A 24,601-nucleotide genomic window follows, 5' to 3' on the forward strand; every position below is an offset into this window, starting at 1 on the left:
GCATTTACATATGTATGTACATACAAACGAGCACCAATTAATTTTATTTAAAGAAATGGCGTGTCGTCTATTTCCGCTGTAGCAAACGTAGTACATAGGGCGACATCTAGATGTCATCTACCTCGCCCTATTCACTACAGATGTCGCCCTATGCACTATGCTTTTTTATAGGAACTTTTCAAAGCAAAGCTTTATGGTGTCGGACACACAACATTGAAAGTTTCTGGATCCACAACATTGAAAGTTTCTGGACACACAACATTGCAAGTTGATAAAAGCGTTGTAAAAACTATTAAGTGGCTCATGCATCTAATCCTTGTCGAATCCATGTACTTACTTTAGCAATCCTTACTGGGATAGAAATGGATAAGACAAAGATTATAGACAAGAACCACTTAACAGCGGTAACAGTTTTTGTTTTTTGAATTTTGAATTGTGTCGTTATTGAACAGGACCATCGATATGTAAATACGACCACGAAAATATGTATTTGTGACAAGAACTATCCACATAAGATGAAAACTACTGCAGTTTCATTTTATAAAATTTTTGTTTATAGAAAAATCCATAAGCAAGACAGAAAATCCCGGCTACGTCCTCCCAAATACAAACTGGGACGCGACATCTAAGCAAGTTTTGCCTATTTTCTTTAGTTTATTCAATGTTCATTGTTTTTTTTATGAATATGTAGCTGATTACTTAAAAAACACCATATACTACATCCAGATTTCACACTTTGTGTAAAAATTATGAAAATTTGGAAAATTTCAGAAAATTTTTTAACTTTTTAATCAGCTAAAATGGCGCGGCTCAGTTTATATGTTTTTGGGTCACTGCATATTAGCTTAAAATAAAAATCATTGAAATCGGTTCCCTATCTGCACACTTTTCGGGTTAGAAAAAATTGTCTTTACATTTTATAAAAACAGTCCCGCATGAAAACTTTCTCCGAGTAGCCATTTCTAATAGATTTTGGATCACTAAATTTGTAAAAATAGAAACTTATATATTTGAATTTTAATAAAATAAGGCGAATAGCAAATGACAAAATCGGCTAAAAACGGTTATTTTTTTTTGCAAAACGGCTTATCGGCTGCCGGCTAAACCGAATTTTCTCCGGCTGTTTGCTATCGCAACCGGCTGAATCTAGCCGGAAAACGGTTAAAATGGCAAAACTGGCCAGGGTGTATGGGAATAGTCACGTATGCATCTCTCAAATGTTATGAAATGCGATTGGCTTAGAATGCAAGTGAAATCGTAGACTATTGTCATTACTTCCTGGCATTGTCGATTTAAGTGTTTTTCTAGAAGAGTTATACAAACCTACTAAATGTGTAGTGCATTACACATGTTTTAGATATACTAAGGTTTAGCTAAGAACTATGTAGGTGTAGGTTAAGAGTTTTTGTATAAATAAAGACGGCTACTCTGTAGCGTGGTGATTCTCTATTAGAAACTCGGTGGTTTCATTTCACAGCGGGCTGGTCATCCATGTTGCGTCAGGTATTGCCAAATGAAATTATGAGAAAATGAATTAACTTGTTAACAAAATATTCATTTTTATGCACTTTTATGCTATTTCGGTAAAATATGTGTTTTGTGTTTTAATATGCATTTGCATATGCGATAAGCATTTGCATATGCGATATGCATTTGCATATTTTAGTCTTCCCTAGTAATCACCCATATGCACAATATTTGGAAGGGGAAAAAATCGGATAAGTATGTAGGTATGTATATAGATATATCGAAAGCATGCCCAAAAATGTATTAATAAATGCATACCTCCGTTGTTATCCCAAACGTAATCATCTTTGTTTAACCAACGTCGCGGTCCATAATATTGGCGGTCCCTCCATCGACTGAATGCTTCGCGATCTACACTTACAGTAGATATTTGAGCGGACAAGCTATTATTCCCAGACATTACACCACCTGAACTAGTTGTTGTCCTGCCTTGATTGTCTGAATTGCTAGAGCTCGGCTGATTCCTTTCGCTACGTATGCGATCAAAAAGCAAACTGTATTAAAGAAGAAACAAAGCAAATATATCATAAGAAATATGTACAAAATTAACATTATTATTTTACAATGGTAAAGTCTATCAAATCGTTGGCCGCTGTGGCTGAGTAGTTAGAGGTGCGTATGACCATTTCGTGGGACTTGGGTTCGACCCCTGATGCGAGCGAGATCTAAATTTAAAAAAAAGACAGCGGTCGCCAAGGGCAGGGTATATCTTGGTCTTGAAACAGCTTCTGACAAAAACCATTTGTACGGACCTTTTAAATAAACAGTCAACAAATAAATTGCTATTATTTCGTGTGTGTGAATGTAGTGTCCAAGGAGTTTTGGCATCTGATATTTTACCAGACATGGGCGTAGTGCACTAATGTTTGAGTGCACTATGCTTTTAACTACCACTACTATAACGATGGTTTTCTTATGAACAAACATTTTTAGTGGAAAAAATCAGTGTTCTCACTACCACTATTATTTTTAGTGGTAGTGCACACTCCCCTCCAAGCCTAGTGATATTGGAACTGACAAAATTTCCACTAAATTAATATTTATGGCTAAAAGACTATTTCCACTAAATCTTGCAAATAGTGGAAAAAATCCATGTTTGCAATAAATAATACTAATGATTGGTAGTAAGGAAAAACTGATATCGCACGTTTAATAATATAGAGGTGTAATTAAAATTTTACGTTCTTGGAGATTTCATAATACAATTAAAAAGCTTGATGAAGAGAATATGTTGAGCCTAACAGATGACGAAACTTCCCAAAAATGGCGAAGATAAATATGTGTCTTTCCATCTGTCTTTTGGTATACCAACTGTATGAATTGATCAAACTTTGATTGCGTTTCTCCACAAATTTGAACATTTGAAAAATTTCTTTGTTTGCTGGGTTGGAGCTGCTTCGGCCGATAGAGTTAAAAAAGCGAAAACGCGTTTCAACGCTTTCGCGTCTTCATCAGGGAGTCTTTATTCGAAAAATAAAAACAAATAAACAATAAACATGATAAGCAAGTAAAATTCGCTGATGCAAAAACAATAAACATAGTTAACGACAATTACTTTACACTAATTCTGACTTTGAACTCACATTTACATAAATATTATTGGCAAAAATTGTTTAACAAAACGATAAACGTTAGCACCATTTTTAGTATCTTTTCAACAATATTACCAAATTCGAATCCTATATTCTTATTTATATTTGTTATTGATTACAGCTGCATACACGTTGTTGGTGTTATCTACGTCCTCTTTAAAGTTGATCGCATTCTCAAGTCTTTGTTGTATACGTAGGCTTTCTAACGTCATTCTCCTTTTTACCCCTCTTTCGAAGTCCAAAATTCTCGTATTCCCGAAGTCCGCTAAGTGTTCGTGCTTCGTCAAGTGTTGTGCCAGTGCTGTTGTCATCTTTTTGTTTCTCTCATCCGCTTTATGTTGGCTTATTCTTGTACCCAATGATCTTTTTGTTGTGCCTACGTAGCATTTGTTACAGCTTTCAGTATCATTCCCCTTACATTCTATTTGATACACAACATTATGTTGTTGTTCCTTCAGAATTCTGTCTTTTGTTTTAGTGTACAGTTTGCTTATTGTGTTGTGCGGCCTGTGAGCATATGTAATATCTTCATTCTTTATTGTTGTCCTGAGCGCCTGGTTATTTCTTAGTCCTGGTACGTAAGTTACTCCAATGTACTTTTTATTGTTAGTTGTGTTGTTAGCCTGAAGATCTTTATTTTGATTTGTTTGTTTACTTTTGTTTATCGTCGTTGCTAATAAATTGTTAACTAGCGCATGCGGGTAGCCGTTTTTGTGCAGAATGCTTTTAATTTTATTTTTGTTCTCCTCCGCGAGTTGCTTAGCATGTACACCTTTTTGATCAGGCTAGCAGCGGTGTTTATTTTCTGACTCCATGGGTGATTTGAATGGAAATTAATAAGTCTACCCGACGCGATGGATTTCGCATACCAGTTTAGCAATATTGTATTCCGTTTTCTATGCACCTCTATGTCTAGGAAGGCAATTTTATTGTCTTTCTCTCTTTCAACCGTAAATTTAATTTTTGTGTTTTGTGCATTCAACACTTTTAGTATGTCTTCCGCGTCCTTTGTTTTTATTATTGCAAACACATCATCTACATATTTACTTATGTATTTTATATGTATGTCAGTTTGTTTCAATTCAGTTATACTGTCGTCTAATATTTTGTCAAGTACAATATCCGCTATGGTCGGAGATAATGGGTTACCCATTGGCATACCATATGTTTGTTGGTAAAGGGTGTTATTAAATGTAAAATAATTGTTGTCTCGCAAACAAAACTCTAGAGTATTTAGGAATTGTTATATGTTTCGACAGTTTGTAGCAAGGTAAATTCGTGGATGAAGTGGTGTGTTTGTCTTGTGAATTTTTGGTAGTCCATATAGTCGAGGTGCATTTGCCGCTGCGCATGTCAAGTAGTATTTTTGTTTGATGTCAATTTGTTTCTGCTTGTATAAGTTATTTATTATATTGTTATTTTTCCTCAATCGTTGTTGAGTAGGATCGTTCCTCATAGTTTTGTAAGTATTTTTATCATTTAGCAGTTCTCGCATTTTGTCTTCATATTCTTTTTTATATAACATAACCGTTTTATTGCCTTTGTCCGCCTGTGTTATTATTATTTCATCCTTATGTCGGTTTATAAATTTTTGGGTGTTCGCATATGTTTACAATATAAACTTTTCTTTGCTATTGTTTTTAATTTTATCCTGAAATTTGTTTATTTTTGCTGCGATGTTGCTTCTAGCCATATCCTTTTCCCTTTCGTCCATAATCTCTTGTATGCCTTGTTCCAGGTCGGCAATAATGTGTATCGGGGAAAATGTTTTTCTCGACACAGGTAATGCGAATTTGTCCCCTAGCGACAGTAACCAGCGGGACTCCTGAGGAACCTGAACGTCAGTCTTGTTGATAAACCAGTCTTCGTTAAGTTTTATGCCAAATTTATTCGCATTTCTCTCCATTAGCTCATTTAGTTTTTTGTTGTGTGTTTTTTGAGTATCAATTAATATTTGTTTGGAGAACTGTGTTTGATTTTCAATGATTTGACCATATTCTGTTACTTGAAGTCTGTTCTGTAATGTTTGCTGGGTATTCTTGGTGTCGGTTGTTATTATTTTAATGTTTATGTTTGTTTCTTTGATCTCCAGATTGAGGATTTTAAGCAGAAAACATTCTTCCAATTTCTTTAAATCACGCCTAGTGGTATCTAGCTTAAAACAGTGTAAAAATCTCTTCATTTTTCCCTGTAGATGCGGTGGGATAATACCTCACCGATCTCATATAATTATAATTATTTGTTATGTTTGCTGGGTTGGAGCTGCTTCGGCCGATAGAGTTAAAAAAGCGAAAAAATGAAATTTTCCTTTTACCCTCCTACGCGTTTCAACGCTCTCGCGTCTTCATCAGGGAGTCTTTATTCGAAAAATAAAAACAAATAAAGAATAAACATGATAAGCAAGTAAAATTCGCTGATGCAAAAACAATAAACATAGTTAACGACAATTACTTTACACTAATTCTGACTTTGAACTCACATTTACATAAATATTATTGGCAAACATTGTTTAACAAAACGATAAACGTTAGCACCATTTTTAGTATCTTTTCAACAATATTACCAAATTTTTCGAATAAAGACACACACACGCTTTCCGGGCTGTTTCGATAACTAGAGAAAAATAAGCTATTCTCTGACAAGTTTTAAGAATAAGTCGATACGTGCCGAAGCTGACCAGAGCGTGAGGAACGCAAAAAAAACACATTTCGTATCCGGAATAAACAAATCAGCTCTAAACAATGATTTTATGTGTATTTAACTTATATGGCTAATAAAATTAGCAAATACGTACATTTCTGAAACTTAACTGCTATTTTCCATTTTGGTATTTTACAAAATTTGCGCTCGGATGTAAACAAACAACAAGCTCGGATGTAAACAAACAACAACTTTTTTCAAATTGACTTCTTGCACATTTCTGCCCGGAAAAAAGTCCCGACTGTTTCGGGCACGAAGAAGAAGACCTTTACGATTCAAAAGTGGAAGGTATTCGCCCTCGTTTACCCATATTTCTAGCGTGAGAAACGCTTTCTGGGCTATTTTGGGCACCCGCGGGATCCCGCGGGCTCGTGTGGAACAAACCTATTATTAAATGTGCTATATGTTGACCGTATTCATCATCTCACAACTCAAAATTACACGTTCGTCAGAAAATGCGAAGAACTATTTCTTAGCACATGCTAATCATATGGGCAAGGCAGACTTTACCTTTTTCAACAATTTATAACAAAAATTTGCTCCCGGACCAGTTACATTTTTAGTGCATAATTCCAAAAATGCCAAATTTTGAGTTGCGTCATTTTTGAAGATCGTGTGCGATATGTGTATAAGTAACCTCTTACGTGAGTCTACACTTCGTGTTTTTAATATTTAAATCCATAAAAGCGAAATTTGTGTTTGTGTTTATCTTAAAGAAATATTGTAATTGTATTGAAATACACTGTAAATTGATATGTATGTACTTATGTTAGAAAATATACACACATGTATTCAAAAGCCGATACATTTCCAAAAATCACTTGAAAAGGCCTAATTACTTTACTATATTTGGTTTAGTAGAAAATCTGTTGATTCCACTACTTTTGAAATTATTGAAAATTTTTTACATTACCACCACTCATTAGTGGTAGTGGAAAAAAATTCAATTATCACTAAAGGCATTTATTTTTGGTGGAAATTTTTTCAACTACCACTAACGCATTTAGTGGTAGTGAAAAAAATCTGAGTCCCACTACTTTTAGTGGGATTAGAAAAAAATAAGCCTCACTATATTCAATATTAGTGGTACTTGAAATTTAGTGCACTACGCCCATGTCTGTATTTTACAGCCTGCTGCCTAACTTTTTCTTTACGAAATAATGGAACGGGCATATATTTCTGTTGAAAAGCACCTTGCTTGTACTCTTCACAAACAAACTTTAGCATCCCTTAGTAGAAAGCGTAGCAATTTTCTTAACTTCGTACTGCTTAAGAAAATTTGTCTCAATCAATTTTTCTTGGTTATTTCTTGGCCTTTTTTTTATTCGTCGAACTAAAGAAATTACGAGTCCGACCAATTAATCGGCATAGGCTAGCATCGGCACAAAATTGAGCATCGGCATCGGCCTTTTTTTGCCGATTCTTTGCCGATTATTTGGAATTTCTTTTCACATATTCAGGTGAAGCGACAGACAACAGCCAATATCAGAAAACATTTGCAGACAGCCCACAAAAATGATTTTTTTTTTGGTTGAAGATTTTTCACGTTTTTTTTTTTTCAAACAAAAGTATGTTCGAAAATTTTCTTGTATATGCCGAACACTGCCAGCAAAAAAAAACCAAAAATTTACGGGATTTTATAGCAGCTTGAAACTTGCACTTCATAATACTAGAATTAAATGGTCTAGAAAACTGCATACCAAAATTCCGATTAAAGTTTTGAAATTGGGGGATCTAATGGGGGAGTGAAGTAAATCTATAACCTATCCTTCCCAAACGACAACCTCACCGACTCCCCGCCAAGGCTTGGTGGTCCCTGTTATCGCTAACGAGGCTCTGTCGACGGGTGCGAGGCGGTATATCCTCGCTCAAGGCTGAGCCTCCGTGGTTGGACTGAACTTGGACCGCACAAGCCACGATTCGACGAACGCTCAGGACGACACGAACTTGTTGACGGGTGGACCAATCTTCGCGTTGATAAAAACGCAACGACAAACCCAGTGGGGCGGCTCCCTGGTCTGCGTCTGACCCACATTGGGCGGCAGGACAACTTTTCACCTAGCAGTAGGTATAAAATGCAAATCCGATAAAATGCAAACACGATACCGAAAAGGACAAGGAGCGTAAGAGGAAGATGGGGTACAAAATCTCTCTTCAGAAGGAGCATGCCTACATTGTACGGAAGTATGAGCGACTCCGTGAGGAGAAAGCCTCGAATGCTTCCGGAAATGAGGCCGCTGTCTTTGGAAAAGCCACCAGACCTGAAAAAGAAGACGAGGTATCCAAACCCCCTCCGTGAGCGATAGCTGTCTGCCGATGAAGCTGCTCACTCGTTCGCTGGTGGAACGAAGAAGCCGTCGCAGTCACTGACATCTAAGGTGCCGAAGACCGCGAGGCTGGTGCTCCCACGGTTGGACGGGGAGAAGGCCTCGACATCGTGGCAAGAGGCCGGTTTCGCGCAATCCGAAGAGACAATTGCCCGGCGACAAAAAGACACAGCCTGAGCAGAAGCGGGTGAAACCCTCATCAACCTTATGCTCGGTGCCTGGGCTCCAGGTTGCGATCATAGACAGGAATCACCCGGAAGGAAAGATTCCTACGGACAAATGGTTGCTCCTGGAAGAAAAGATTATGAGGGCACTACTTGGCGAAATCCAGCGTACCAAAAACAACATTGGTATGTTTCATGGAGCCAAGTGGCAGAAGGGAGTCGAACTTGTTGGAAGCGGTAACAAGGAGTCGTTAGACTTCCTAACAAACTGAGCCCGCAACCAAAATGAACTTTGGTCCAACGCACGACTGGAAGTTGTTCGCTCTCAGAGGTGCCATCCCGTGCGGCAGTGCGAGTGTGGATCCCGCCGCCCCTCGTAGAGGACGAGACCTCACTAGCCCTAATCAAATTTCAGAACGTGGATGTCATCCCTGACGACTGGACGATTGTTCGAGGCCGCGCTCGCGCAAGGGTAACGGCAAGGACCTGTGGATCAAGATCGGTTCACAATCCTTGCAGATTCTGCGTCGCAAAGCCGGCATAATAAGATATGGCATCGGTCACCTTAGGGTGATCATCACCGATGCTGAAAGTGAATCCGAAAAGCCTAAAGGTGGTGCAGACTAATCTGTATATCTGCAGGGCAGCATCGGAGGATCTGCTGCTCTTCATGGGTGAGGAAGATGTGGACGTGGCGCTAATACAAGTACCCTGGCTAGTGACAGGGAAGGTCACAGGTCTATCCACTAGCGACTTTCTACTTCTCACCCCAGACTGAAGGTAAAATTAGAAACTGTATCCTGGCTAAGAAAAACACTAATATTCTCTGTCTTCCCCAATTTAGCGATTCGGACATGGCAGTGGCAATGTGGGAGCAGAGGGGAGCACCCGACCTCATCCTCGCATCTTTATACATGCCATACGATGCACCCGATCCCCCGTCAATATCCTTCAGGAAACTCACCGACTGGGCGGAGCAACTAGGGATAAGTATGTTGGCTGACTGTGACGCCAACGCTCACCACACGGCGTGGAACAGCTCGAACATCAACGATAAAGGTGAGTCACTCTTTAGTTACTTATTATCCACGAAACTTACTATCTGCAACAAGGGTAATCACCCCATTTTCTACAATAGAATAAGGGAGGAGGTTATAGATATAACTCTTATAACTAACTCGAACAATGTTAGGGTTGACGGCTGGCACAAAATGCTCTTTTTCTAATCACTGTCGCATCGTATTCTCCATTAACCTAAGAAAACCGACACAAAAACCTTATCGAAATCCTCGTAGGACAAATTGGAACAAATTCGGTGGAGCCAATTTCAGCGAACCAATTGGAGGGAGCGGTCCTCTGTCTAACGAAGTCTCTCAACGAATGTTACAGAGCAACCTGTTCCGAAAGCAAACCTTCCAAGCGACACCCAAGGTGGCGGACGGCCGAACTAGGGGGCTCTGGGTAGCAGCTAGGAAAGCTTTCAGTAAAGCGAAGTTCACTAAGGACGCAGAGAACTGGGACGAATATCGTCACAACTTCAACGCGTTCAAGAAAGATATAAAGAAAGATATAAAGAATCCAAATTTTGCGAGGGCCACGAAACCACTACTGAAGCCGCACGACTAAGAAGGTGCCTCTCGAAAAACCCGGCTCCTCCCGGTTTCCTCGAAAAGCCAGGAGGAGGGCACACCGAAAGCAGCCTTGAAACACTGGAACACCTTATGGACATCCACTTCCCTGGCTGCGGCGACGCAGGGGACTCAGGAACTCCTGTGACAGAACACTCTAGTACCCACAGGCAAGGCAGTCCAGTGGACGAAATGATCACTGCAGATAAAGTAGCTTGGGCTATCAGATCCTTCCAACCCTACAAATCTCCGTGGCCGGATGGAATCTTCCCACCCATGCTACAACGAGCAAACGCCACGGTAACCCCCTGGCTAACGACAATCTATAGGCCGAGTCTCCTCCTAAGCTATATCCCAAAGCCATGGAGAGAGGTAAGAGTGGTCTTCATTCCCAAAGCAGGAAAAGCGGGCCACAGCACTGCAAAAGATTTTAGACCCATCAGCCTCTCATCATTTCTTATCAAAATAATGGAGAGGTTTCTGAGTCTGCAGACGCAACGCCTTACTCCTGGGAACTTCAGCGAGGCTCAGCATGCCTACCATAAAGGCAGGTCGGTCGAAGCAGCCCTGCACGAGGTTGTTGGGAGTATAGAGCAAGCACTGCTAAAAGCGCTCTACGACTCAGTGTGTCTAAGAGGCTGCGAACAACTTGCCAAGGTCACGCCACAATCCTCGGGAGAGTGGGGGTGGAGTACAGCAACTGTGACTATCATGGAAAATGACTTCAATCGAAACTTCGAGATCCATTTTCCTGACAGAAGCGACTGGGAATTTAATATTGGATCTGGTGTCTTCTCTCAGGAGTTATCTCTGAGAGAGTCCTATAAACTCCCAGATCACTGCTGTGTTTTTCAGGCTGAGATATATGCAATCCATATGTCGGCAAGGTTGCTGGGCCTAATTGACTTAGCTCCATCTAAACTTGCCTTCGTTGTTGACAGTCAAGCGGCTATCAAAGCCTTATGGTCGGCAACGACTAACTCGATATGCGTTAAAGAATGCCAAAGATCCCTACAAGCTCTACAGCAACACATAATCAATCTTTACTGGGTCCCGGGACATTGTGGTGTCGGAAGGGATCTGAGATGGGGCTCGGGGAGGGTATCCAAACCGTGAAACCTCCCCGGCCTTCAGAAGTCGAGAGACTGACTAGTGCAGCTACCAACAGTAGGTGGGAAAATCTGCACACCTGCAGGGTATCGCGATCGCTCTGGCCACGGCTCGATGAATGAAGAACAAGGAGTCTATTACGGTTTTCAAAATCAAACGTTAGGCTTCTCACAGGAATACTAACGGGACACTGGACCATTGGCCACATGGCTGCCAAGTTCGGAGCCCCGCATAACGATTTCTGTAGAAGCTGCAGCACTTCCTTTGCGAGTATCCAGCACTTCGAGGAAAACGCCTCAAGTTTCTTGGGGACCATTTCTTCGAGAACGTGGATATCTTGGGGAAAGCTCCTCTGGAAGGACTGCTGGGATTAGCTAGAAAATCAAAATGGTTCGAAGACGTGTAGGAATAGGCTTGGGATAACCCCCATGGGCATCACAATGGGCCTTCGCGGCCTACGAGTGAACTCTTTGCAGAGCTGCCCGTTTAACCTAACCCAACCTTAGAAATTTTGGTGAAAGCAAGCACAAAGTTTGGAATTGGAATTTATATATGGTGTTTGTTGTATACCAGCTAGCTAGGCTTTCATAAAAAAAAAACATATGCCAAAACCGGTCAAAATATCGCAATTCTTTAATTTTGTGGACCACTATATGTATGTACATTAGACCGTTCGTTATTTAAACTTTTTTTTTTTTAAATATACAGTTTGTCGGGCGGAAAAAGCTGTCTTTTGGTTTAAAAATAAGCTATGCAAAATTTTATTCGAATATGATAACTCTGAAAATCATGTGCATTCAGGGAAGTTTTTAACAAAATTGTTGACAATCGAGAATTTAAAAGTAATTTTCTATCTAAAATAACTCTGAATCTGAATATGAGGCCAAAAATAAAAAAATGGAATAGGTTTTAAGAATTTGCGAAATTATCGTTTTTTTTTTCAAATTGATTCAACTTTCATTTTCAACTTTTTCCAAAAATATCCGGTTCTGATTCTCACATCGCAAAAAGCTCTCCACCAGATTAAAGGTCATCGAAATCCCTATGAACTTGCTGTACAATGTTTTGCAATCTAATTATCAGTTTAAGAGTTATCTGCAAATTTATAGGTGAAATCGGACACAATTTTAAGTCGCATCGTTATTCTACTGTGAATTACACCTAAAAGCTGCAAACTTTTTCAAAGTATATAATCGATTTGAAAATAGAAAAGTTATAGCAAATTTAGTAAATGATATTGGATTCAAGCAACGTATCGTACTGTACAGCACATTTGATCGTAAAATCAATTAAAATATAATTTCCGTTGACATGATTATGCACATCCCAATTAGAAAAACAGCTGACACAAGTTTTTTTTTTTGTATTAAGCAATAGTTTGTAAAATTTTTAACAATTGTTTTGAATTATTATGCCTTGGCTGGCAAAAAAGTTGATAAAATAATATAAATTGAGATAGCAAAAAACATTTGATTTTTAGATAAAGTTAGAAGTTTCTGCGGGATAAATTTATGCTTGTAAATATTTTCCACCAAAATAAAAACTCTTTTACTGAAGTTACATAAAACTTCAAGCTTTTTCCATGGTTGGCGTTTTTGTCGTTTTTTATCCTCTCATATGAGAGAAATTTTCAGAATTTAAAGTTACTTGTAAGTTACTGTATAATTATTTTAATAGATAAATATTAAGCTACTAAGACGACGGGGTTTGTTTGACTATTTTTAGTGTATCTGACAAACAAAAAGACGACAATTTTTGTGGAATATCATTTCATAAAAACTACTTACATATCGTCCCACTTCCCTTATCATCCTGTAACGCTTAATTGCTGCAATATTTTGCACCCCAAGATTCAAAACTTTTTTTTCTGACATCAGTAAATTAAATACTAGGTTTGATGATGAACTAAAGATCGAGAATATAAATCAGTTAGCATTGCCAAACAGGGCAAAGCAAACATTTTTCCAATTTTTTTTACAATCTTGGAGAAATTCTTATTTCTCAAGTGGATAAACAACATTTTTCCCAAGGTTTGACTAAAAGATGAATAAAGTATAAATTCAATTTGATACCCTAGCTTTTCTCAAGTGGAGAACTCAGATTATTTTGCATACAAAAAATGTGCCCTTTTGTTTGACATGGGTTGGTTTTCTCCAACTGAGGTACACTTGAAAATCAATATTGGAAATTGGAATATGTATTGGATCGCCGCTTGACCTCCAACCCAAATGTTTATTGGGTTGAGCAACTAGTTGAATCATATGCAAAAGGCGGAACTCTAGTGAAAGCTTCTATTAAAGAACGAGCCCACTAGGATATTTGGCTATGCTTTACACCCAGAAAAAGTTTAGTTATAATTACCAAGATTGGGTTATAGTGATCAGGTAGCATAGTTGGATATGGCGAAATAAATGTCTAGTTCGAGAAAGTCTGCAATTTACTTGAGACTTCTAGCTGGGAAATGTATATTTGTTAATACTGAATTACAAATTAGTTTGGTTTCTGTTCTCCAGACGCCACTATCCAATTTCTACGTAGAATTGCCGGGAGATTCCGAAAATCTAGTTAATTTTTTTCAGTGGATATGTTTTCGAGATATTTGCAATTAACCCTTATTCAGCTTAAAACAAAAAGTGGTTCCACTTAATCACGTATATCTTACGAACCAATTTAACAATCATAAAATGAGATACGTCAAATCAAAGCTAATAAAATTCTCCATAAACCTCTTATACATCACTTTCCGATAGGACTGATAGTTTCTGACAAATCATTCAATTTTTTCTTTTTTTTTATGAAAAAAAAATCAAACTTTAACACAACAAAATTTTAAAAAATAACAGGTTATGTGCCAAATTTTTGCATTTGTGCTAAGGCCTGTTCTGTTACAAAAAAAAGATCATGTTACTAATGAAGGAAAGCGAGGGATAAATAAAGAAGTAATGAGTGGTCAATGGTAATTTTGGAAAGCTATTAACGCAATTAGGGGAGCTACAAAACCAAAAAGTATTCGGACTCGTCACGTCATTTTGACAATCTAAGATTTTTAAAAGGACAAGTTAATTCAAATGTATTTTTTACTCCGATGCCTGCTGTCAGTTTATCTAAGACACCTTTCACTTTGGATGAATTGTTATTGGCTCTTAACAGCACATCTTGTGAGGACCCCAATCCTAGGGCTTGGAGCCCCCACAACTTTGCATATATATATATACATACATACATTACACAATACATTAATTATATACATACAGCTACATACATATATGAACATAACTAAGCATACACAATTGTGCATATGCATTGAACAACACTAGTTATTTTGAAGTAGAGTAATTATTTACATAAGGTGTATGCATCAACTCTTATGCAGAATATGGTCAGATGAATGCATGCCCGACGACTGGAATTTAAGTGTGCTCTGCCCCATCCACTAAAAAGGCGACTTCGCCATTCGCGCCAACTACCGCGGTCTCAGCCTTCTAAGCATAGATTTCATGTGACTTCTTTAATCTGATATCATATGTTGGAGAAGATAGTATGAGCTGCAGAACTCAACCGCTCAGGAACAATTTACTACAAGAGCGTGTAATTGCTGGCGTGCGCCGATGACATCGACATCATCGGTAACAAAAACCGCGAAGTCTATTCTGCCTTTTCCAAGTTAAAGCATGGACAGACGGCAACGTTGATCCGGATTGACGCCGCAATTGATCTGATCAAAATTGTGCTTTGACAGATGGCAGTAATATTCATTTAATTATTTTTATTGATTCAATTATGACTTCTATATTTTTCTAAGTTGTTTTTAGTTAGTTGTTTTTGACTTTTTTAGTAAAATTAAACTCTAAAAATTTAAGTTAACTAATAATAAAATTAAAAATGTAAAATAAAATAAAACAAACGAAAACAAAATAAAAAACAATTAAATACATAAATCAAATAAAATTTTGAAAAATAAAAGAAATAATAAAAACAAAATTTTGTTGGCAATCCCTCCAACCGAGGATCGAACCTGGGACCTACAGGCTTGTAGTACGCACCTCTCACCACTCGGCTACCGCGGATGAAGGAATCGGTTGCTTTATTTGCTCAGTTAGCATAGAACACAAAGAAACTGCGAAACTAGTATAGACATCCACCCTGCCATCGGTAATGCAGCCACCGAAATAAGTTCTTATTCATTTTAAATTGGAATCCTATTTCAATTAGTATTAGTGACTGCATTACCGATGAAAAGGTATATGTCCATGCTAATTTTGCATTTTCCCTGTATTCTACGCTCTCTGAGTTTTGGTCAGTGTTGTCATCGAAAATTCCCTTGATCCGAGTTAAGTTTGGGAATTAACTCTAGGACTTAATCCGGATCAACTGCAGTTAATTCCCGATATAATTCCGAATTAGCGAGTTGATCCGGATCACCGCTGCCGTCTGTTTATGCTTTTAGATAAGGAAGCAAAGCGAATGGGTCTGGTGGTAAACGAAGACAAGACAAAGTATATCCTGTCATCAAACAAATAGTCAGCACATTCGCGCCTTGACTCCCACATTTCGAGAAAGTAGAGAACTTCGTTTACTTGTGAACCAGCATTAACACCGATAGTAATGTCAGCATGGAAATCCAACGCAGAATCAGACTGAGTGAGGGGTAAAGTCCTCTCTCGACGTACGAAAACCTGGTATATGGCGCAGAAGCATGGAAAATGGCAACATCCAATAAGGCGGCTCTTGGAGTATTCGAGAGAAAGATTTTGCGGAAGATTTACGGGCCTTTATGGAACGATGAACTGTATGAGCTTTACAACGACATGGACATAGTGCAGCGAATTAAAATACAGCGGCTCCGCTGGCTTGGCCATGTCGTTCGAATGGACACCGACGCTCCAGCACTGAAAGTATTCAACTCGGAACTGGTGGTAGCAGAGGAAGAGGGAGGTCCCCACTGCGATGGAAAGACCAGGTGGAGAAGGACTTGGCTTCACTTGGCATTTCCAATTGGCGTTAGTTGGCACAGAAAAGAAACGGCTGGCGTGCTTTGTTGAACTCGGCCAAAAACGCTTAGGCGGTTACGGTGCCAAATAAGAAGAAGAATTATTTACATAGCCATATACACACAATTCTACATAAACTTTTAAGCACCATTTGTTGCGTTCCAGATGCTTCACGATATTCACGAAATTCACGATTTGCAGGAACAGCTGTTTTCTCCATTAATAAACCTTATGGGAGGTGGTCACCTGGAACGACTTCCTGTAAAAACCTGCAAATCGTGAAGCATCTGGAACGCAACTATTGCAATAAAGAACAAAGCGCAGACAACGGGACTTACGCGACGCGCCTGCGGCCGGCAGTTTGTATAAATAGCCGATCAGCAATCAAAGCAGACAGGAGTCGTTAGGCGACTGATGCAGAGTCAGGAGCTTTAGCACGCTAAGGGTAAGATCTACTCCCTATGCTAGGTATCAGGAGACGGGCACGAACTACTCCTCCTATAAATCTTAGACAGGTATTTATAGACGGGCAGGTTCTACTCCCTCTCTTGGAAGGTTGTGGGTGGGAGGGTCTACTTCCGCTCCTTTACTATAGCCGTAATTATATTTGGTGGGACCGAGCTACGTCCTCCAACCGAAGGCTGTGGATATGGTAAACTCCCACTCCTTACTATAGCCGTAATTATATTCGGTGGGACGGAGCTACGCCCACCAACCGAAGGCTGTGGGTAGGTTTTACTCCAGCTCCTTTACTATAGCCGTAATGATATGTATTTGGTGGGATGGAGCTACGCCCACCAACCGGAGTGGAAGGGGTAGGTGCTACTCCCGTCCTCTTCACGAAACGACCGAGGCAGACTAGTACTTTACTAAATATAAACCAAAAACGAACTCTTATTATTTTTGTGGAGAACCCGGCAACCGATGAGCATAAACTAGAGCTATCGATAGTATGGATAGTTTTGTTTTTGGAAAAACATCGATTGTTTTTGGGCGATAGTCGATAGTTTCGATAGTGCCGGTGCATTGAAATTTTGTGATCTTTACTTAAATAAGTGACGCTGTAAATTGAAGTAAGGAAAATTTTTAGAATTTCACGCTTAAGATTTAATATTCATACTTACCTATGTGTAATATTTATATTTACATATGTACATATGTATATATTATACACATTTTGTTCGGAGTTGAAGTTTCCCTACATATGCAACACGATAGTACGATACTATCGAAAATATCGATAGTATTTTTCAAACTATTGAAACTTTCTAATGGCGTCACTATCGATAATTTGCAGCTCTAGCATAAACCAGCATAACCCGGAGTTCGTCACAATCTAAGGCAACAGCGGCTGTATGTGATGGCATGAAATATGATATGTCTAAAGCTCTTAGTCCAAATAGTTTGCAACAGGTTTTGGCTGTAATGAGCAAATGCTGGCAATCTAATGCAGTCTTAAATTCTTGGAGACTTATCAAAATTGTACTTTTGTTGAAAAAAGGCAAACACCCTACCTTGTATAAAAAATTTTCGCCCGATTTTCTTAATTTCAATTTTTGTTAAAATTATAAATTTAAAGAAAAAAATCGTTTAGTCGATTTTGCAAATAGGAATTCCGTTTTGCCTCTTCGGTATTTTGCCTATCAGAAAAACAAATCAGTTGGCATGTGTCTGAATGAAATGACTCACCTGGTGGTGTAGTTTAAGTCGCTGGGGTTCAAAGTTGTGATCTTTAGATATTAGTAAAGCATATGATTGTGGTGATTTGTCAAGGCTTCAGTATATTTTTATGTCTCTTAATGTTCCCGAATACGAAGGAGAAATACAAAAAATCACGACGCGCTGATTCGTAGTGCATTCATTTCCAGTGAAGAGAGAGATGCATGGTATTCAGACAGTGCTGCTACAGAACACATGTCAGGTCGACGCGAGTGGTTTAGAAATTTTATTGAGTTTGATGTGCCCTATCCAGTTGGTAACGGTGATGCGATCTACTATAGGTCTAGGCAACATAGACGTGCTAGTGTTCGACGGTACTAAGTGGTTAGACAAACATTTGGCAGACGTATGGTACGTTCTAAAGCTATTCGTCAACTTGTTCTCACAGGGTCGATGCCTCGACAAGGGTTGCATTATGCATGCTACGGAGGAAAAGTGCGTGTTTAAGCGAGACGGTCGTATTAGCGCAATGGGACTTCGGCAAACCACTTTGTATCGAATGATGATACGTACGAAGAATACGGAGCAATACGCAAATGTAGCGGTAAAACAAAATATTCGCTTATGGCATGAGCGTTTAGCACATCAGAACATTGCGCAAGTTAAAAGTTGTTTACGAACAAACGGTATCGAGTTCATCGACGAGAAAAACTTTCAATGCGAGGCTTGCATTATGGGCAAGCATCATCGTTTGCCGTTCACTCGAAGAAAGAGCGTTAGTTTTAGCTGTGGTGAAATTCTACATACAGATGTGTGCGGAAAAATGCATATTGTTTCACTTGGTTGAGCGCGATATTTTCTTTTGATCAGAGACGACTACTCACACTACCGCTTTGTATATTTTCTGAAACAAAAGTCGGAGATTTCAAATAAAGTAATTTCTTTTTTGAAACTGGTTCAAACGCAAACTCAGCATAAAGTAAAGATGGTTCATAGCGAGTTTATTAATGCTGAATTGAAATGTTTTTTTTCGAAAAAGAGGGTATACAACACAAAACAACAGTTGAAGCGAGTATATTAACGCTGAATTGAAATGTTTTTTCGAAAAAGAGGGTATACAACACAAATCAACAGTGGCATATACGCCGAAGCAAAATGGTTCATGTGAACGAGAGAACCGAACGATAGTCGAAGCAGCGCGCACAATGTTACATTCGCATAATTTGGATTTGCGACTGTGGGCAGAAGCCGTGAATACTGCAGTATACGTGTTAAATAGAACTGGCACAAGCACAGTGAAAAATAAAACGTCTTTTGAGTTGTGGCATAGATCTGTAAACTTAAAAAATTTGCAGTTTTTGGTTCGACTGTTTATACACACATTCCCAAGCAAAAACGACACAAATTTGACAAGAAAGCAACCAGATGTATTTTCGTGGGGTATAGTGAAAACTCTAGTGGTTTTCGTGTTTACAACCCAGAAAGGAATACAGTTGAAGTCGTGCGCGATGTAATTTTTAAAAACAATAAGGAGGCTGGGACGGTTTGTGAAGATTTTGGGAATGAGGACAGTAAACCTGTTCAATGGAATGTTTTGAGTGGTTCACAACTTGGTGAGGATATCTCAAATGGACATTCTGATGCACGTAAAGAGGCAGAGCCTGTTAATGTTGGCTTAACGAATATTAATTTAGAGCAAAGCAACGATTCAGTACAACAAATCAGCAGCGACGGTGAATCGAACTACGACACAGATGAGGGTAGTGCTGGCTGCGGCGGTCACGTAAAATATGGCAGCAATTTGTGTAATGTTACATCACGGAACATTATGGAGCCAAGACTCATATGGTGTGTAATGGGAACTGCGCTGATATTTGCTATTCGTTATTGACAGTGACAGACGAACCAAAATTCTACCATGAAGCAATTAAGTCGAAAGATAGTGAGAGATGGATCAAAGCAATGAACGAAGAGTATGATTCGCTCATAAAGAATCGTACTTGGCTGTTGGTTAATCCGCCAGAGAGTGAAGAAATCATTGACAATCGCTGGGTTTACAAAAGCGATGGCACAGTTGACCGGTATAAAGCTTGTTTGGTAGTAACGGGTTTTACACGGTGCTATGGAATTAACTACATAGAGACATTTAGCCCTGTCGTAAGATTTTCGTCGATTCCTGTTATTTTGGCATTAGCAGCTAATCGCAGAATGAAGACTGTGCAATTTGATGTGAAAACTGCTTTTCTGTATGGCGATTTAAAATAAAACGTGTATATGGAGCAGCCAGTAGGATATGAGGACGGAACCAGAAAGGTGTGCAACCTAATCAAAAGTCTGTATGGGCTTAAGCAGGCGTTCACGGTGCTGGAACGAGAAATTTACAAGTTTCGTTAAAAGATTCAATTTCGAGGCCTGCAAGGTCGATCCCTGCGTTTTCGTCCGAAGAGAAGGTGATAATCTTACAGTTCTAGCCATTTACGTCGATGATGGTTTGATAACTTCAACAAGTGAAGAGAGCATCAAACCAGTTGTTGATTTCTTATGTAATCAATTTGAAATAAAAATCAGCGAAGCAAATTACTACTTGGGCTTTGAAATCAATCGTCGTTCAAATGGATCAATTCATTTAAGCCAATGTACTTATGCACGGAAAGTGTTAAATCGATTTGGTCTTCAAGACTCAAATACTGTTTCGACACCAGCCGATAGCTCACACCGCTTAGAAGTTTTAAGTTCAACAACGCCAGTTAAGTTTCCATATCGAGAGGCCGTAGGGTGCTTGATGTACCTAAGTATTGGAACAAGGCCGGACATTACATACGCTGTTTCATTGGTCAGCCGTTTTCTGTAGAACCCGTCGTATGAGCATGTTGCAGCCGTGAAGCGAATCATTAGATACATCAATGGAACGATTTACTACGGTATAATTTTTGAAAAATCTAACGAATTTAGTTTATATGCTTTCAGTTACTCAGATTTTGCCATGGATTTAGCAAAGATAAAGTCGACCTCGGGTCAATGTTTTGTGCTGGGCCAAGGAACTATTAGTTGGAGCTCTGAGTTACAAAAATGTGGTGCGCTATCCACGGCAGAGGCAGAGTACATAGCGGCATCCGAAGCAACACGCGAACTAGTATGGCTGACGAGACTCATCAAAGTGATAGATGAACGTTTTCGTAACGATATACCGGCATTATATGTTGACAATCAAAGTGCAGTCAAACTCGTCAAGAATCCGGTATATCACAAGCGTACGAAACACATCGATGTTCGTTATCACTACATTCGCTATAAGTTTGAAAGAAATAAAATAAAAGTAAAGGCCTTACATAAAATTCGTTTTGAGAATTTAAAAAACAAATTAAATATTGTAAAGTTAAAGTAGAGTTTTTTGTTTGGTTTCCAAACACACTTTTTGTGAATTCGGTTTAATTGAATTAAAATTAAAATTGTAATTAAAAGTTAGGAGTATTAATAGTAAAGCAATGCCATGTCATATAGGGTATATATGCTATAAACGGTACTATGTATTCGCATTACTGAAGTATGAATTCTAATAAACCAGAACAGTTAGTTCACTATTTTGTCTCAAGCAGAGCAGTCGTGTTTTACTTTTTTAGTCTTGTTTTCTTAGCTTTCGTGTGTGCTAGGAACATTTTTAGTTTACGAGTTATTAGGTACGGGTACGGCATCCAATGCCCCAAGGAGATAAAATTAAGACAAATCTTTCAGAAACAATGCTAATGGTGTATTAAATATAGTGTTTTCTAGTGGAATGGGAGCCAAAATCCAAAATTTCAAAAAAGTGAAATTTTGAACGGCATTTTGTGGGTTAAGTTATTATTGTTGTAACTTCTCCATAGTTTTCGTATATTATATGATAATTTAACTTCACGATAAAAAAATTTTCATTCCGTTATCTTTTTTCTAACCGAAGATCTACGATTTGGGAAAAAAAACAAGGTTTGTGCCTATAGTGCGCCGTTGCTTTCCATAACCCCGCGGTATTATTGCATTGCTCGGCGGACTCAACCGTCCGCGATTGATCGCGAGAATTATTTTTCTCAGATGAGATGATTCAGCAGCAACAGATGGTGACATATTAGCAGCAGTTGCGTGGTAGATAGTAGGCGTTTGTTTTGATGCATTTTTCGTACTCTTCGCATATTTGCTAGTATATGGGTGAATGTACCCCAAAATATTACCCGGAACTTAGTTCACTCTATGAATAGAATTCTTAGAGTTATGCCAGATACCGAATGTTGCTAAACTTAATACTAATTTGTATTTGAAAAAGTTATCTTCTTAACCAGTTAATAATTTTGAACTTAGTGTACAAGTTTTTTTTTTTTTTGTTTAAACAAATTGGGTTTCTTTGCATTGCTAAAGATTCAGAGTCACGCGTAGATATTTGAGATAAATCTTCATTGTTAACATGAAACCAAAGTATCTGTGTTTTAATAATTTTTAGTTTTACCTAAATAGCTAAACTAACAGCAGAGATATTTGGGTTCGCTGTATGTACTTGGCGACTTTGCACAGCTTCCGGGTGCCAACCGTAGAGAAAATGTCCAAGAGGTGTACAAAACCCAAAGAAGACAAAGTTCTTATGACAGGCAATATGTACCTGTTTTGGCTTCATGCCATTACAGTAAATCAGCAAATGAATTTGAAAGAATTATAGAGGTCGCAAAACAGGTTTCATAACATATAAAAAATTAAAAGAAAAAAGTATAGTTTGCAACAACAAACATTTACTGAAAACACCATAAAAAGCCAAATTTGAGGTATTTCGAAAAAAGTTGAATTCCTTATAAAAAAAAAAACACTATTGAGCAAATTATTTGTAATAAATGTAAACATGAACTGGATTTCTGTAAATAAAATGTGTTTTTCTTTTTAATTTATCAAGTACTTTAAAAGCATTTTTTGGTGCACTAATTTCATCGTGCGCCAACCTTATAAGGCAACAAGTAATTTTTAAGCAAAAAACAAAACCGACTTCAATTCATATATAAAAATTTAGAAGTACCGTTAATTTGTTCACGATGCAATGATCGGATCTAAACCAAATTAGTATGGAACCACCTCGGAGACACTACCTTTCCGATAGAAAAAGTATTATCGAACTCGGTTGACGTGGTCCTTCTCCTTTTTTTGAATTCGGTTAAAGCAAAATTTCCTTTATTTCATTTTTAAATGGAAAATAATTGCAAGATTAAATATTGCTTTATTTCAAACAAAGGATGGAAATAAAACAAATTTTATCTTAATTCCATTGCTTATTTATACTATCTTACTGACGGTAGCAAGTATGTTAAAGTATGTACCTTAACACCATCCGCAATAAACCCCTAATGGCCATATTTCCCTTTATGATTGGAAACAAAATCAAACTTTATATTTTCAAGTTTATCCGACTTTTTAAATTTTAGTTATATTTATTATAAAAATATAGTTCATGTACTAAGCTTTGCTTTAGAGCAATGCTGGGCACACCCACGATTGAGAGAAATAGAGATTGCGCCAATCGCGGTACCGCTAATCCGCTCTTTGTGATTTTGACAGAATGAGCTGAGTGCGTGACGTCATCTTGGTGCAATTGTTGAATGTGAGCATACGAAAAAACCAAATAACAATTTTAATATTTGTGCGTTAATATTTCTGCGTGCTTTTAAACGATTACTTAGACATTAAAAAGCAAAATGAAGTGTGCAGTGGCAAAGTGTAATAGCGAAAACAAAAGGAAAGCGTGCTATATAAGTTTTTTTCGTTTCCTACGGACGCAAACCTGGCGAAAAAGTGGAAGCAGTTCTGCCGGCGAGGACATGCATTAAACACCAAATCGAGCTTTGTGCTGTGTGTAAGCTATGAGCTTCTACATGGAACTATGTTGGCCTTTCCTTGGTGAATTGTAGTAGGTATATTTCCATGGTGAATGTAGACAGTTGCTGGTTTAGTTTGCTGGCAATGGCATACATACAAAAGCAGTTTCTAAAGTAAATAGATACATGAACTTCACTACCTACTTATTTTTGTTAGTACCTGTAGTGTTAATACTATTTACTATTGTACTTTGTTCATTTTTGTACTTTGTTATTTTTGAAATTATTGAATTAAGTTCTTTTTCAATTTATGTAAATCAAAAAGAAAATTTTTGATTACTTCAGAAATTTTTCTTCTTTGAAACTCAAAATACATAAAATTAAAATTTTATAAAATTAAATTTTTTTAACTACACCACAATTGGCGACCCTTCCAGGAGCAGCTGACCAATCTATTGGTAATTAAGGATTAGAAACATAGGAGAGTAACGCAACATCGCCACAAGAACCGCGGAAATTCTACACACCTATAGAAGTTAAACAATCAGCAGCCCCATTGCTTCGGCTATAGATCCTTTAAGCTCTACAACTCCTTTTCAAGGCGTACCACCACTACCAACGCAGCCCACATTGTTAACAGATCCGTTTGGGCTTCCAGCGCTTTAACTCAATCAGGAAGAGTGCAACACTGGCGGTTTCTTTGTTAACATCAGCAATCTAGTGCAATTTGGAGTGGCAGTTGAAGCAATACAATTCATATACGCAATACACAAGTCAATTACGCGACACGAAGCACAATCGCGTGGTAGCTACAAGTACGACGACGACTAATAAGTTTGCCGAAAGCAGCACAAAAACATCGAATGTCGCATACAGGAAGCTCTACAATAACCGGTCAGCGATGTTGAGTTATCAGCGACCTCATCAACGCAAACACCCACTCCAACAACAGCAGTTTAACAACTGCATTAGGTCTAGAATCGGGATCGATAGCAGCAGCCACGTCAGCGGCATCAGCAGCGACCGCAGCAGTAGCGCTAACATCAACAACAACATCTAGAGTGTTTATTGAGTGGAT

The 24,601-nt window shown here is 38.3% G+C and overlaps 1 protein-coding gene across 1 annotated transcript in view; it reads right to left on the reverse strand.

Moving 5' to 3' along the window:
- The window catches only part of LOC118748146 (E3 ubiquitin-protein ligase hyd), a gene marked incomplete in the record, with an annotated part of 830,802 nt that overhangs the window by 717,610 nt on the left and 88,591 nt on the right, over nt 1-24,601 (reverse strand). Inside the window, 1 exon segment of the mRNA XM_036482478.1 lies at nt 1,786-2,021. Coding sequence (XP_036338371.1) covers nt 1,786-2,021 — 236 coding nt within the window.

This window comes from Rhagoletis pomonella, unplaced genomic scaffold, assembly GCF_013731165.1.
Source record: "Rhagoletis pomonella isolate Grant_MI unplaced genomic scaffold, Rhpom_1.0 Rhpom_scaffold_00001, whole genome shotgun sequence".
NCBI lineage: Eukaryota > Metazoa > Arthropoda > Insecta > Diptera > Tephritidae > Rhagoletis > Rhagoletis pomonella.